The 16,356-nt window shown below is 39.6% G+C and overlaps 1 protein-coding gene across 1 annotated transcript in view; it reads left to right on the top strand.

Moving 5' to 3' along the window:
- Positions 1-16,356, top strand: part of IDE (insulin degrading enzyme) — a 98,716-nt gene that overhangs the window by 62,489 nt on the left and 19,871 nt on the right. The window contains exons 12-15 of the mRNA XM_047073170.1: positions 5,771-5,873; positions 8,410-8,532; positions 10,834-10,916; positions 14,845-14,989. Coding sequence (XP_046929126.1) covers positions 5,771-5,873; positions 8,410-8,532; positions 10,834-10,916; positions 14,845-14,989 — 454 coding nt within the window. The remainder of the gene's footprint in view (positions 1-5,770; positions 5,874-8,409; positions 8,533-10,833; positions 10,917-14,844; positions 14,990-16,356) is intronic.

Raw genomic sequence — 16,356 nt, 5'->3', positions numbered from 1 at the left:
TTACCTTGTAAAACTGAAACTGTACCCATTAAACAACTCCTCTTTTCTCCCTCCTACCATCCCCTGGTAACCCCCGTTCCACTTTCTGTTTCAATGAATTTGACTGCTAACATACCTAGAATAAGTGGAATCATACAACGTATCTTTATTTCACTTAGCATAATGCCTAAGGTTCATCTATGTGGTAGTGTGAGATGGGATTTCCACTTTGCCGTATTAAACCTACAAATAAAGCTATAGTCTTTGCCACATGCCTTGCTTAAGTCATAAATAAGTCTTTGGGAGGAGTTGTTCTTTCTGAATGTATGCAGGTCCTAGTGATAACTGTCTTCTTGTCTAATGTTTGGTAGACTGACAGGTGACTAGAATCTAAACCACTGGCCTAGGCTTTTTTTAGGCTCCACTCCTTTCCCTTTCTGAAAGTCAGAGCATTTATCCATCTCCATCTTTTCTGCCTTTTCTCCTGTCCTCCAGTATTTCTAAAGGGTGTTGGGCATTGATCCTACTGGGATTTATTAGTTGCCTAAGCATCAGAGAGTATGATCTGCATTGGAGATGTGAATTCATTTGAGCCACTTTGGCTGCTTCACTCACTAACCCTCGCCTGGGTTTCAGCCAGGGGATTGGTCCACCTTTGCAGTTTAAAGACCCATAAATTCTAAATCAGTATTCAAATTCTAATTCAGTAGTCTTGTCATCTGCTATCCTGAGACCAGTGTATCGCATTTTGCTTTAGGTCATTTTGCTTTATGAGTTCTTCCCAGGTAAAAACTGTGTTTTTCTTGGAGTGCCTGGGTGGCTCAGTCGGGTAAGCATCCAACTTCAGCTCAGGTCATAGTCTCGGGGTTCATGAGTTCCAGCCCTGTGTCAGGCTCCGTGCTAACAGCTCAGCCTGGAGCCTGCTTCGTACTCTGTGTCTCTTTGCCCCTCTCCTGGTAGCACACACGCGTGGACTCTGTCTCTCTCTCTCTGTCTCTCTCTCTCTCTCTCTGTCTCTCTCTCTCTCTCTGTCTAAAAAATAAATAAACATTTTTTTAAAAAACCTGTTTTTCTCGGATTCAGGCTGTCAGGGCTCAATAAAGGTTGAATTCTCTAAGCATTTAGCCTAAACTTTCTTTGATTCCTTCTTTCTTAAGAAACCTTTTTAAAAAGTGTCTTTTAGCATTTTTCATGAACCTCAATTTCTTCAGCACTTTGGCCTTCCTGTCGCTATTCTTTTGGGGTTTTTTTTAAGTTTTATTTTTATTTGTTTTTGAGAAAGATACCAAGAGCAGATTGGGGAGGGGCAGAGAGAGGAGACAGAATCCCAAGCAGAGCCGGACAGAATCTGTCAGCACAGAGCTTGATGCCGGGCTTGAACTCACGAACTGTGAAATCATGACCTGAGCTGAAATCAAGGGTCAGACACTTAACTAACTGAGCCACCCAGGGCGCCCCCCCCCACCTTTTTTTTAAGTTTTATTTTTATTTACTTCCTGACACTGTTCTTTAAGTTTGACTTTGAGTTTCATCAATGGATTTTTTTTGGTACTGTCTTTCTTCTTTGGGGTGTATTTTTTGAAAATATGATTTGATATCACGATATTGTAGAATTCTGGTGGAAGGATAGAGTTCATCTATTTAGAATCCTTATTTAAAAGGTAATGGAACTGAAGCCCAGAGACTTGCCTAATTTAGATCTTAACTGTGATTTTGGCAAGATCTCAAAGAAAGTGAGTCAGAGTATCAGCCAGATTCCAAGTTTCTGATGGCCAGATCTGTGCCCTCTCTACTAATTCTGTTTGAAGTCATCACAACTGCCTGTGAAGCTTCTCCTCGTTCTTGGATGTCATTCCACTTCTCTCTCAGGGATTATTTGCAAAAGTATCATGAGAATTCATACCCTGGGAACCATATTGCCTTTTAATGTCTATGGTCAGGATACTTACTGTTTCTGAATGGGTACTGTCCAGTTTCAATAGCCATTCATTTCCTCTCAACATTTCTAAATGGCTGACTTGAAGTCAGTGGTGAGCATTCATGCTAGGCCACTCTTTCCTTCCAACTGTTATAATTTTCAGTGTGAAAAGAAAAGTTCATTTCTCTCCTATTTCTAAGGACCATGTCAGTACCGTATCAGCAACCAGCTCTCGGTGGATAGAGTTAAAGAATAGCATTGCTCCCACCACCACAGACACACACTTAAAAAACTCAAGACTATTTTTTAGTATAATTAGATTTCCAGCAGATAGTCTAAGGATGCTATAGTATCTGTGCTAGTTTTTCTGAATTGTCTGCAGCTAAATATATTGCAGCTGTCCGTGGCATTCTTAGATTATTGTAACTTCTCTCTTTTTCCCATAACTCAAGTGTTCTTGTGCTTCAACACTCTGCATTTCTAAGTAGATTTGATGTGTATGTACTCTGTCTCTGCTATCATTCCCCTTGCCTACCTCTTATAATTTATTTTTAGATACATAGCCTTTCACTGTATATTTCAGTTTTAAATTCCTCAGTGGCACACCAATTCTTGTTTTGCAAAGGTATCTCTATCAGGCCAGTATTTGAAGTTTGCCTTGTTTGGGGAACTGTGTTTATCTATTTCATATTTGCTTCCTTGTAACATTTCAAATGTTACCCATACGCTTTACCTGGGTATGCAGCTGTCTCAGTCCCTTAGGATTGCAGCTGACCAATCTCCCTTCTTCTCCCCCTTTTAACTTGCCTGTTGCTAAGCAGTGTCCAGCCTCTGCTGCTCTCTATGTCACATAGTCATCCTCCAAAGCATATGGCAGCTTTACCTGAACCTTTTCACTTTCTCTCTCAGAACAGAGTTTACAGTTTTCCTGTTTCAGGGGGCATGTCCACTACCAAATGAATGCTTCAGTGTTGACAAGTTATAATCAGTTACTTCATTATTCTGATGCATGGGCTGCCATTCAGGGAAACCAAAGCCATCTATGTAACAAGCTTTTCCAGAATCAAGCATCTCATGGAAGAGAAGATGGTAACACCACCTCGCTACCAGGTTATTTAACTTCCTAACACAATTTTCAGAAGTCTCCTTTAGAATCAGTCCATTTATTCTCTAGGAAGTGAGCAAGAGTGGAAGCATTTTCTAGGACTGAGTCTTAGCAGACCCTGTCATGTATTGAATGAATGTCCTTAAGAAACATTACATACCCTTCATGTGGCCCTATGAGGAGGAGGAGGAGGAGTTGTTGTTGTTGTTGTTGTTGTTGTTGTTGTTGTTGTTGTTCTTCTTCTTCTTCTTCTTCTTCTTCTTCTTCCTTTTCCTCCTCCTCCTCCTCTTCTTCTTCTTCTTCTTCTTTTAATGGTTTCTGCCTGCATTTTTTTCCTTTTTTTAAATTTATTTTTAAATTTACATCCAAATTAGGTAGCATATAGTGCTATAATGATTTCAGGAGTAGATTCCAGTGATTCATCCCCTATGTATGACACCCCAACAATTGTCCTCCTTAATGCCCCTTACCCATTTAGACCATCCCCCCACCCATAACCCCTCCAGCAACCCTGTTTGTTCTCTGTATTTAAGAGTCTCTTATGTTTTATCCCCCTCCCTGTTTTTATATTATTTTTGCTTCCCTTCCCTTAGGTTCATCTGTTTTGTATCTTAAATTCCTCATATGAGTGAAGTCATATGGTATTTGTCTTTCTCTTACAGGCTAATTTTGCTTAGATACCTTCTAGTTTCTAATTTCTTCTAATTTCACTCAGATACCTTCTAGTTCCATCCACGTAGTTGCTAATTGTGGCCTTGTGAGTTCTATATACACTCTACATATACCCTGAAAGAGGAATTCTCAAACTGCCAAACATGGATCATTTCTTCTGGACATGATAACAGAACTCTTTCATCCATTAAACCCTATGATTTCTCACTTGTTTCTGTGGAATATATTCTTATTTAGCATGTTTTCTAGAACTGGCAGTGGTCAATGGCAGCTTGAATACCTTCAGCTGGTAGATTAGTCAGTCATGCTAACAGGTTAGTCGGATTGCTTATATCTACCCTAAAGCAGGTGATAAAGACCAAGTCTAGCTAGCCAGGTAGAGTATTTCATCTAGAATAAATAAGAAGTTGACAGTAATTCAGACAGTCAGGCATTGAAGTTGGGAAGGTATGATGAGGGACAGGAACACAAAGATTTGGAAGATGGTTGGGTATTCAGTAGAGAGGAGTTTTCATTGCAAGTACTGGGCTTTCAGCTGTGAGGCAGACATTCAGAGGCTGGAACCAGACCTCTGAGAGGATGGGTGAGAACAAGTAGGAGCATACCTAGACCTTGTTATTGAAATTGGGACGTAAAGGAGAAGTGGGACCAGTAACAGGACTGACTTAGCTCTACCTTTTTTCCCTGAACTTTTTTTTTTTCCCTTCTGACTTCTGGGCTGCTTCTATTTTCCCATCAATGAAAGCTTTTAACAAACCAGACGATAGAGAGGTGTTTCTTGGTCTCGTTTCCTTCACCTCTAGCAATAGGAAGGGCAATGTATATGTATTAAATGCATATGATGGTAGTATGTGGTAGGGAAAAAACATAGAGCACAAACTTAGCAAATAATAATATGAGTGTGTTTTTGGTTTTTTGGATATCTGGATGAGCCAACAAGGGTTTTGGGGGGTTTTTTTGTTTGTTTTTGTGGGTTTTTGGGTTTGGTTTGGTGGGGGTTTTTTTGTTTTTTTGTTTTGTTTTGTTTTTTTGCCATTTTTGTTAACACTGGGCCTCAGCTGTTCCTGGGAAGGAATACTTTGTTTTGCTTTTTTTAAGACTATTTTCCAACTGAGTTTGTTCAGTATTTTTCCCTAGCTACTCTTCTTTTAAAATTTTAGTTGGGGGGCGCCTGGGTGGCTCAGTCGGTTAAGCGGCCGACTTCGGCTCAGGTCACGATCTCGCGGTCCGTGAGTTCGAGCCCCGCATCGGGCTCTATGCTGACAGCTCAGAGCCTGGAGCCTGCTTCGGATTCTGTGTCTCCCTCTCTCTCTGACCCTCCCCCGTTCATGCTCTCTCTCTGTCTCAAAAATAAATAAACATTAAAAAAAAAAAATTAAAAAAAAAATTTTAGTTGGTAGCATACCCACAAGACTCCTGCACACAGTTTTTCACATTAAAAATGATGGGCTCTGGGGCACTTGGGTGGCGCAGTCGGTTAAGCGTCCGACTTCAGCCAGGTCACGATCTCGCGGTCCGGGAGTTCGAGCCCCGCGTCGGGCTCTGGGCTGATGGCTCAGGGCCTGGAGCCTGTTTCCGATTCTGTGTCTCCTTCTCTCTCTGCCCCTCCCCCGTTCATGCTCTGTCTCTCTCTGTCCCAAAAATAAATAAACGTTGAAAAAAAAAATTTATAAAAATGATGGGCTCTAACCAAAGGATAACAGAGACTATGGCCAGAAACCTCTATACTTCATTCCTTGTTTTGACTAAACATTATAGGACTTACTGGGTCTTAGAGGCCCACCATATTCTTGGATATTATTTACATTTTCATGGCACTTGGGTGGTTCAGTCAGTTGAGTGTCTGACTCTTGATTTTGGCTCAGGTCATGATCTCAGGGTTGTGGGATCAAGCCCTGTGTCAGGTTCCACAATGAGCTTGATGCCTGCTTAAGATTCTCTCTCTCCCTGTGCCCCTCTCTCCCACTTAGGCGTGCTCTTTCTCTCTCTCTAAGATAAAAATTAAAAAAACATTTTCAGGAGTCAGGCTCTAGAAATGCATATATACAACATGAGTTTATAAGGTTTTTTTATTTGTTTTTTCCATTTATCTTTAGGGTTGCGATAGTTTCCAAGTCTTTTGAAGGAAAAACTGATCGCACGGAAGAGTGGTATGGAACCCAGTACAAGCAAGAAGCTGTACCAGACGAAGTCATTAAGGTAGGGTTCAGTCATCTGTGAATAAACTTGGCATTGTGAGGGGCACCCAAGAATATGAGCTCCCTAGATCAACTCATGGGCCAGTGTGGAGAGTGACGGCCCACAGCTGTCTGTGCTGTTCTGAGCAGTGTGGACAAGGAGATGGAGAGCTAGAGCTTAGGTTTTTGTGTGAAGAAATGGCACTATGGCCACCTTCTCATGTGTCTGTTAGACCATCAGGCCTGAAAGCAGACCCTCAGCCTCATGCAGTCAAAGATCATTGAAGTCCAAAGTACACAGAGAAGCAAAGGCACCAAAACAGGCAAGAAGAGATGGAAGTAGCATGAAAAACAGATACAAGGGCTCCAGAGGGCTCACCGTCGTGCTGGGTGTACAGCTGGGAATAGTCTCTGGGATTCGCACAGTCTTCACTTTAGGAGGTGCCATATTGTATGCCTCATATTGTGTCATTGCTCTTTTTGTCAATGTAAGGGAATTAGAATTTGTTTCAAAACAGCTGTGTTTAGGTAGTATGTTACCCCATTCATAAGTAGTGAAGCTTTTGTTTATGAGTCTTAACCTACTTGTCTAGTACTTTTTAGTTTTCATTGTTATTGTAGCTTTGATTTTGTCCTTTATTTGTGGGAAAACACCAGAAAGCCTTGCTCTGACTAGGTTCTAGTTAAACTTGAATAATGGACATTTCTTAAATGTACTTGTATAATGACAATACAGAAAAAAAGGATAGTTTAAGAAAACCATCGCTCTGACCTATTCACAATACAGAAGGAAATGACTGGAGCCCCTTAGTATATGAAAATATCCATCTAGCTAAACTGAGGAATGCTGATCTCCCATGAATTAATTGTAAAGCAAAAGAGAACCCCTATTCAGCAAGCTCTGTTCATAACAAACCTGCCCCAAATGGGAATTTTTTTAAAATAAATTTATCTGGGAGACATCTGGCTGGCTCAGTTGGTAGAGCATGCAACTCTTGATCCCAGAGTTGTGAGTTCAAGCCCCACCTTGGGTGTAGAGCTTACTTAATTAAAAACAGAAGGAAAAACAACAACAACAAAACCCAAAACAACCCAAATTTATCTGGGAGTTTAGCAGCGAAATTATTTACTACGTGTTTCCCAGCCCCTATCTTCAGCCATTCGGGAAACTTGCTACTCATAATACGGCCAACATTCCCACCATTCCAGTGCCAAAAAACATAAATGTAGAAACCAAAACAGAATAGAATTGCAGAAGCTGCAAGGCTGTGCTGGATCATTTGAAGACCAAATCGCTGAACCCAGCATCACTGGCAGTGGTGGCCCTTTTTTTTTTTTTTTTTTTTTTTTTAACATAATGAGAAGTCTTATAAATTAGAGTCCAACAATCATTGACCTGTGATCTGTCCCACTTAGCTTTTGGAACTAGCCCATGGAGCACAATCAACATGTTGTATCAACCCTGTCCTACAATCCAGACTTAAGTATCCACTTTGTCCTTAACTTTGTGCGTGAATTACTGGTTCACTTAGAAGTTCACATGATCGTTGGGAGAGTGGTGGAGCAGGCCTTAGGAAGCAGTACTAAAGTGAAAGAAACCCCCCTTTTTTTTTTATTTAATATTTGCTCATTAGATTTATTTATTTATTCATTTATTTTTTATTATATGAAATTTATTGTCAAATTAGTTTCCATACAACACCCAGTGCTCATCCCAAAAGATGCCCTCTTTAATACCCATCACCTCCTCTCCCCTCCCTCCCACCCGCCATCAACCCTCAGTTCTCAGTTTTTAAGAGTCTCTTATGCTTTGGCTCTCTCTCCCACTCTAACCTCTTTTTTTTTCTTTTTTTTTCCTCCCCCCCCCCCGCCCCCCCATGGTTTTCTGTTAAGTTTCTCAGGATCCACATAAGAGTGAAAACATATGGTATCTGTCTTTCTCTGTATGGCTTGTTTCACTTAGCATAACACTCTCCGGTTCCATCCACGTTGCTACAAAGGGCCATATTTCATTCTTTCTCATTTGCACGTAGTACTCCATTGTGTATATAAACCACAATTTCTTTATCCATTCATCAGTTGATGGACATTTAGGCTCTGAAAGAAACCCTTTAATCTAGTTTTCAAGCCATACATGCAAGTAACTTAGTGCAGCTGAAAGTTTAATTCTTTTATAAATGACCTATTATCTATCAATTGCAAGAATATATCCTTTTCGAGATTATTCTCCATTCTTTAGGGAGCTAGAGCAAACGTGATCTTCATATGGACCAGGTAGTCTCTCAGTGTTCTGAAGTCTCAGATTGCCCCTTAATCTCAGCTAGTCATTTTGGAAATATGTAAAGAGGAAAGACAGGTAAGTGTAAAATCTTGACTAGTAAAAGAGAGACCAACTCAAGTTTCACGAAAAGCCATCAGTGGATTTGGAAATGGAAAAGGAAAGCTGTGTGACGTATCCCCTTAATATTTGCCTAGACATTAAGCAAAGGGACTATTTTACACTCTTCAGTGCAACTCTAATTGCTTTTGTGTGTGTGTGTTTTTCATTATTCATCCAGAAATGGCAAAATGCTGACCTGAATGGAAAATTTAAACTTCCAACGAAGAATGAATTTATTCCTACGAATTTTGAGATTTTATCATTAGAAAAAGAAGCAACACCATACCCTTCTCTTATTAAGGTAACATGTTAGAACTGGTGATTTTTTTTTTTAATGCTTATTTATTTTGAGAGAAGGGGTCGTAGAAAGAGAGTGTAGGAGAGGGGCAGAGAGAGGTAGAGAGAGAGAGAATCCCAAGCATGCTCTGCACTGTCACTGCAGAGCCCAATCCAGTGCTTAAACTCATGAACCGTGAGATCATGATCTGAGCCGAAACCAAGAGTCGGATGCTTAATCGACTAAGCCACCCAAACACCCTTAGAATCAGTGATTTTTAAATTTAGGAGATGCACCTATTACACGGAAGGGATAGAGAGATGATTTCTTGCATTTGGTACTAGGTTGTTTTGGGGAGCTCACATCCTAAGAGCTAACGGAAAGTTGTAGAGAATAACTGTTAAGAAATATTAAAAGGCTAGAAATGTTAAAGCAAACAAACTACTAAAGAATTTAGAATCTAGGGGTATTGTTTTCTTTGCAGAAAAAAAAAGATAAATCTAGGCTACAACCACAAATCTACTGAAAGTTATCGGCCTCCTTTCCATAGTCACTGAAGACCCAGTAGGAAGTGGAAGTTAGAGAACTGCATCGTGAAAGTTAGAGATAAAGAAAATCTCTAAATCCTGGAGTAGAGCATATCCAAGGGTAGCTGTTGGATTTCCTGCCCTTGAAAATAATTCTCATTTTGGTAGAATGGCTCTAGGAAATTGATGAGAACAAGGAATATAGGAAGTTAATAAGCCAGTGAAAAGGGTGATTGAGAAATGGGGCGCTTTTTTCTCCCCTTTTTCAGAATGTTCTTTTTGTGTCATTATTTCACACCTTGAGCAAATTGTGTGGAAAAATGGATCAAATTATTAATACACATCCTCTTTCCTAAATTCTCTTTCTAAACTCACCACCGTAGACACACATCTTTCTTCTTATTTTCTTCAAAGGACCTAACATTTAGATGAACTCAATGAGACAAGAGTGTTTAGAAACTTGAAATTTAATTTATCTCATGCAACTAGATTATTAACTAGACAACCATTTTTCTTTAAAAATGATGTTTGAATGAGTTATAGTTTGTGTTATTCAAAGAGAAAGCTTTTTTACCTCTCCTATTATTTGTTGTTTTATTTTTTCTTAAAATTTTTTTTTTAACATTTATTTTTTGAGAGACAGAAACAGAGTGTGAGTGGGGGAGGGGCAGAGAGAGACAGAGACACAGAATCTGAAGCAGGCTCCAGGCTTTGAGCCCGATGTGGAGCTCGAACTCACGAACTATGAGATCATGACCTGAGCCGAAGTTGGACACTTAACCGGCTGAGCCACCCAGGCGCTTTGTTTTAAATAGGTCTTCTCAGAGTAAACTACGGAGAACCTTTACATCTCTCATCAGAGTTTCAGGAGTTTTTAATACCGTATGAGTGAAGTAGAGAGTTAAGGTAGTGGGTTATTTGTTCATTCTTGACTGTGTTAGTTATCCACTACTGCATCATAACAAATTCCTCCAAATTTTAGCAACTTAATGTTTATTTTTATCTGCATGCAATTTCTGAGGATCAGAAATCTGGAAGTGGCTTAGTTGGGTGGTTCTGGCTCAGGGTCTCTCATTAGGTTATAGTCCAGCTGTTGAGTGAGGCTTCAGTCATCTGATGGCTCAATTAGGGCTGAAGGATTTTCTTCTAAATTCAGTTGTGTGGTTGTTGGAAGGCCTTAGTTCTTCACATGGGCCTCTCCATAGAGTTGTTTGACTTGGAAGCTGGCTTCCTCCAAAGTGAGTGATTCAAGAGAGAAAGTGGGTGATCAAGATGGAAACTACAATGTCTTTTAGGATCTAATCTCAGAGCTACCCTGCCATCACTTCTGTCATAGTCTGTTGGTCACGTAGACCAATCCTGGTTCATTGTGGGAGAGAGGACTATATAAGATGTAAATGCCAGCAGGCAAGGATTGCTGTAGCTCACCTTGGAGGCTGGCTGCTATACCCCCCTAAGGACCCCTGCATCTGCCTCCCAATGTTCAAAAATACAGGGACAGGACAGTCGGAATTGGCTTCTCCAGCCTATCCCTTCCTCTACTGTGTCCCCATCCCCCCAGCCCCGCACCCGGGGAGACAGAAGGGTGATTTCTCTCTGCTACCAGGATCAGCAGTTTTCTCTTTTCACCTTCTGACCTGGTGACCCTCTGAGTTTGTTTCAAGGCCATAAGACAGCAGCCTCTGCAGAACAAAATTCTCAGCAGTGCCTCTGTCCTACTCCTCTTGAAGTATGATTTGATTGAGCTTTTTGCAGAATGTGCCCGTATTTCCCTAACCAAATTGTTTCTCCATCACAGGATACAGCTATGAGCAAACTCTGGTTCAAACAAGACGATAAGTTTTTCTTGCCAAAGGCTTGTCTCAACTTTGAATTTTTCAGGTATGTAAAATGAATCTAGCTACAGAGTTTCTTATAAAAATCAACAGTCGCATTCCTAAAAGTTTTCTTCATGTCAACGGACCCATGTATAGAAGTAAAAGAAACTAGAGTTCTGTGGCTGGGGCCAGGGAAGGCTGCTGCTGGTAAGGGATATCGTGAAAAGCCAAGGTTGTCAATTCTTCCTTTGCATTGATGAACACACCCTTTAACTGACATGATTTATGCTAGCCACTAGAAGGGCCTTCCTAACTTTGAGGACTTTGGAGCCTGGGGAGGCTGTAGACTCACCCAGAAATTTCGTTGAGAAATTTCACATTTGGGTGTGTTCTGTTGTAGTTTTGGTTTTGTATTCCTGAAATTTCCCCAGAGGAAGAGGTAGTAGTTCCTAAATGACTTTGAGTCTTTTCCAGCCCTTTAAACGTCAGAAGCCCTTAGATACTGCTTTCTCTATTCCTGGCTTTGTTACTTAAAAACAATTTAATTAAAAAGGAATGTTTTTTACTAAACATTAAAAAAATGTTTAGTAACATTTATGAATACTACTGTTGGAATGATTTCTCAGTATAAATCTGGAGTTCATCTCTGTCTCCTTTTATTTATTTGTAAAGTGTATCACCCAGTTCAAATTTTACTTTGTGAGTTTACACTTCATAATTTTTTATTTAAAATTCAGTGGTGTGTGTTTATGAAATAAACCTATCATCATGTCCATTTCTTCACTGGATTATTTGTTTTTTGGGTGTTGAGTTTGTTAAGTTCTTTATAGATTTTAGATACTAACCCTTTATCTGATACGTCGTTTACCAATATCTTCTCCCATTCCATCGGTTGCCTTTTAGTTTTGCTGATTGTTTCCTTCGCCGTGCAGAGGCTTTTTATTTTGATAAAGTCCCAATAGTTCATTTTTGAAACCTATCATCATGTAATAATGTTCACTAAATTTTATTTGGAAGACTTGACATGAAATTAAAACGCAATGCGTTTTAAATGTTTTGGAAAAGGGGGCGAGAATCTCTGAATAGAAAGTTGGTATTTTGCCAGCATGAACTGCTGAGATTGCAGGGATGTAAACATTGAAGAAGCTGGAGATTTGTAGACTTGTCTGGAGCTGCACTGAGATTGTTTATTTTTTATACTGAACATGAACTGTCAAGCTATGGCTTATTGTTGGTAAAGCTCGTTTATTTTTTGATACTCATAGTGATGTTTGTAACATCCCAAGCAGCTTGTCGCCACTGTGCCATTTGACTTCTGTGATTATGAATTTCTTTACGGTACATTTTGAGAAACTATTTGATATTTTTGCATTCTCTAACTGGCCCATACTGTTGTTAGAATTAAAAATGTCTGCTTCCCAAAAGACCCTCTCTCTGTGTTCTGGTCTTCCTAGAGGTCACACTGCTAGGTTTCTTGACATTTTCTATGTGTGTGTACTTTTTAATCTTTTCAGAAATTGGATTATGTTATGCATACTTAGTTACAGTTTTAAAAACTCTGATCCATATTTAAGCATATAGCACCTGAATACAATATAATATTTATTAAAAATGTTTTTAAATGTTTGTTTATTTTTGATGGAGTGTGAGAGGGGGAGGGGCAGATAGAGAGGGAGACACAAAATTCGAAGCAGGCTCCAGGCTCTGAGCTGTCAGCACAGAGCTTGATACAGGGCTCGAACCCACAAACCTGAGCTGAAGTCGGACGCTTAACTGACTGAGCCACCCAGGTGCCCCCAAAACCATATTTTTTAAATGAACAAATGAACCAGAATTTAAGCGTTGCAGTTGAATCATGTTCTCTTTTACACCTCACCAGCACAGCTGCTGCGCACGTAGCATTTTAGGATATGTCTTGGAATTACATTCAGAGCTTGAGCCATATGGCTTTGAGCTCCCAGATTTGGCTTTTTCTGGCTTTTCACTTCTACCTAAGATTGCCATATAGGTGCCTGTGGGCCTAAGCCCTTTCTAGAGTCCCTTTTATTTGATAATTTTGCTTTTCAGAGTTGTGCTGTGTGTTTCTGAGCTGCTGTTTGCCTAAAGAAGGAAGTGTGTCATCATATAGAATACAGTACTTAAAAAAGTTCAGTGACAGGACATCCATTTAGATTTCCCAGATGGAGAAAGTTTATATAGTTACAGAGTTTTCTCTTTGATTTTTAAAATAATTTTTTCTAGTGTTTATTTATTTTTGAGAGAGAGAGACAGACAGAGTGTGAGTGGAGGAGGGGCAGAGAGAGGGAGATACGGAATCCAAAGCAGGCTCCAGGCTCCAAACTGTCAGCATAGAGCCGGACGCAGGGCTCAAACCCATGAACTATGAGATCATGTCCTGAGCCGAGTCAGACACTTAACTGACTGAGCCACCCAGGCACCCATCTCTTTGGTTTTTAATTTTCTAAGCGGCTAAGCCTCTTTCTCCTATTTTTGCTTCATTATCAGCTTTGATAAAATTATTGGCTTTGCTAGCAGTACATTGGTTATATTTACTGTGCTACAGATAGAGTGAAACTAATTTGCCGCCAAACAAGCCAAGCAGGCACCTGGCCTCGGGTCCTTTGCACTGGCTGTTTTCTCAACTTGCCCACCCAGATGTCCCCAGAGCTCGCTCCTTTGCTTTCTTCAGGTCTAGGCCCACATGTCACCTTATGAGAGAGGCATTGATTAACTATCGTATGTAAATTAGCAATCTTCCTATCCTACCATCATCACCCTTCATTCCTGTTTCTCTTACTCTCCTTAATTTTTCTTCACAGCACTATCCCCACTTGACATATTAAAATTTATTCTCTCCTCCAATTAGACTGTTAAACTCTGTGAGGTCAGAGACTTTGCCTGATTTGTTTCTTCTTTAGTACCTAGAGAAGAGCCTAGCACTGGGCTCTTCTGATCTATACGTGCTTATATGTATTATAATAGTAAGTGTGTGATACATATTTGTTGAGTGAATGACTCTTGCTTGCTTGTCATAAAGGTGAGCAGTGTCCTATAATCAAATGAGTAGATCACTTGACTTGGATTTGAATCCTAACTCTGCCACTACCAGTCCAGGTGACAACATAAGGAAAACTGTTTCTTATTTGGGAAATGATTTAAGTTAGGTGGATCTCTGTGGCCCTGTTTAGCTCTTGCACTCTCTTATTGTTTCCTCTTTTTGGTTGTTCTTCTTCACCTAAGTTGGGTTTTTTTGTTTTTTGTTTTTTGTTTTAAATTTTAATATTTTTTCCTAGCTCGGGCTGCAGTTATATAGTGGGAATTATCAATTATTTTACTGACAGTGCTCTAGCTTTATTGGTTTTGGTAGAAACTCAGATAAGCTAACATTTCACAGGTGTCCATAAACTTTCTCTTTTAAGTTCAGAAACTTCACAGCATACAAACTTCTCAGTCTCATACTTCTGTCCACCAAGGGTATGGCTTTCTTGGAGGAGGACATGAAAATGCCAGATGAGCTCTGTCCGGCCATGCCTTCCTTCTTTTTATTTTTATTTATTCATTTTAAGTAACCTCTTCGCCCAGCGTGAGGCTTGACCTCACAACCCCACGATCATGAGTCGCATGTTCCACCAGCTGAGCCAGCCAGGGGCCCCACCATGCCTTCTTCTATGAGCCTCAACACAGGCATGCCTCGTGGCCTGTTCCCACTCCTTACCTGCCCTGCATTTCTGACTCATCAGTCTGGCCACACCATCTGGGGTCAACAGTTGCTTCTCCCTCCTCACCACCACCAGCACACTTGGCATATTTCAGGCTTCTTTTTCAGACATCTTGTTTTTTTCCCCCTCCTGAGAAGAACAGACTCAAGAATTCAAACCATATCTTCAGGAAATTATATTAACCGATAATTCAGTTTCTTGATCCATCTCGAAAGGCCACATCACATTGGGAAGTAATAAATCAGCTATTTTACTGTCAACATTTTCTTCCAGCCCATTTGCTTATGTGGACCCCTTGCACTGTAACATGGCCTATTTGTACCTTGAGCTCCTCAAAGACTCCCTCAACGAGTATGCATATGCAGCAGAGCTAGCAGGCTTGAGCTATGACCTCCAAAATACCATCTATGGGATGTATGTAAGTACCCACGTCTTAGAGCCTTCCACTCATCAACATTTTTTTATATTGATTTGATGGAAGCGTTTTTGATTGAGGGTATGAGTTTAATTTCTTTTTAAAAATATTTATGGCTAATCATATTTTCTCATTTAATTTTTAAGTTCACTCTTATTCTAAGTATTCAGCATTACATTCACATTATGCAAATTCTCCTTGATTTCTGTTCTGTTTTTTTGTTTTTTTTTTTTAACATCTTTCATCAGATTGTCACATTTTTCTCCTCAAACAAAATTGGACCCTGACTTAGGTTTAGATCTCATCCATTCTCTATGTGAAATCTTGGTCTTTGACAACAGAATGAAGTCTTCCTGCCATTGTTAAAACATAAGGTTGGCCTATTCTGTTTCCCTAGAAATTCAGATCATGAGGCTGCATATCCATACTCTTCGGTCATGTTTCTTCATTACCATGCCACTGCTTGAGGTATCAAAGCATTTCTTTTGTTTTTCTTTTTGTTAGTCGCTACATTTATGCTGATCCTCTCCATTGCAACATGACATACCTGTTTATCAGGTTATTGAAGGATGATTTAAAAGAGTATACATATGCAGCACGCCTCTCAGGTTTGAGCTATGGCATTGCATCAGGAATGAATGCAATACTTGTAAGTAAAATGAAAACCAAAGAAAAGGCACCACACCATTTAAGCATTATGTTGAGCTTGGGAAAACTATTAACTTCTGCATTTTTAAACAAGAAGGTTGATGGTTTTTTCCTTGCACCTTTTTAGTGATTGAAGAACTGAAATTAGTATTGCTTTCACTAATGAATGACTTAGTAGCGTTTAGTGCAACTTGTGAACATGTATGTGTGCTACATTTATTTGCATGTTCCTCTGCTTGAAATGTTTAACCTATTAATTCTGAAAGCATGTTGTCCTTTCCATGTGCTTGAGTGTATTAACATCTGTAAGTGAAAAATATCTGTAGTTATTGTTGTGGTGCTTGAATTTTACTCAAATATAAGCTTCCTTTATTTTTGCTGACAGCAGTAGAAAGCTCCTGTGTCCAAGTACATTTGATGTTTTCATTTAGTTTATTTTGTAGCATGCACCATTAACTACTTTTAAGTGTGTTTTAAAATAAGCATTATTAAAAACATCCCAAGAAATAACTAGATCCTTGCTCCTGAAACTATTTCTGATGTGTTTCCAAACCTTTATCTCATTTTCAAATTAACATCCCTTGTATGGCACACATTCATCTTCACTTTTCTTGAAAAAATACTGTATGTTTTAGTAACAACTGCAGTGAGAGCATGTGCTGTGTACTCCTCTTTATAAATTCTTATACAAAAGGTTTTAGGGTTTTAAAATTGTATTTTGC

Source organism: Lynx rufus, unplaced genomic scaffold (genome assembly GCF_022079265.1).
Source record: "Lynx rufus isolate CCGP_SWC_20201006 ecotype Redwood Valley unplaced genomic scaffold, mLynRuf1.p SCAF_11, whole genome shotgun sequence".
Lineage (NCBI taxonomy): Eukaryota > Metazoa > Chordata > Mammalia > Carnivora > Felidae > Lynx > Lynx rufus.
This window is presented reverse-complemented; position numbering and strand designations above follow the sequence as displayed.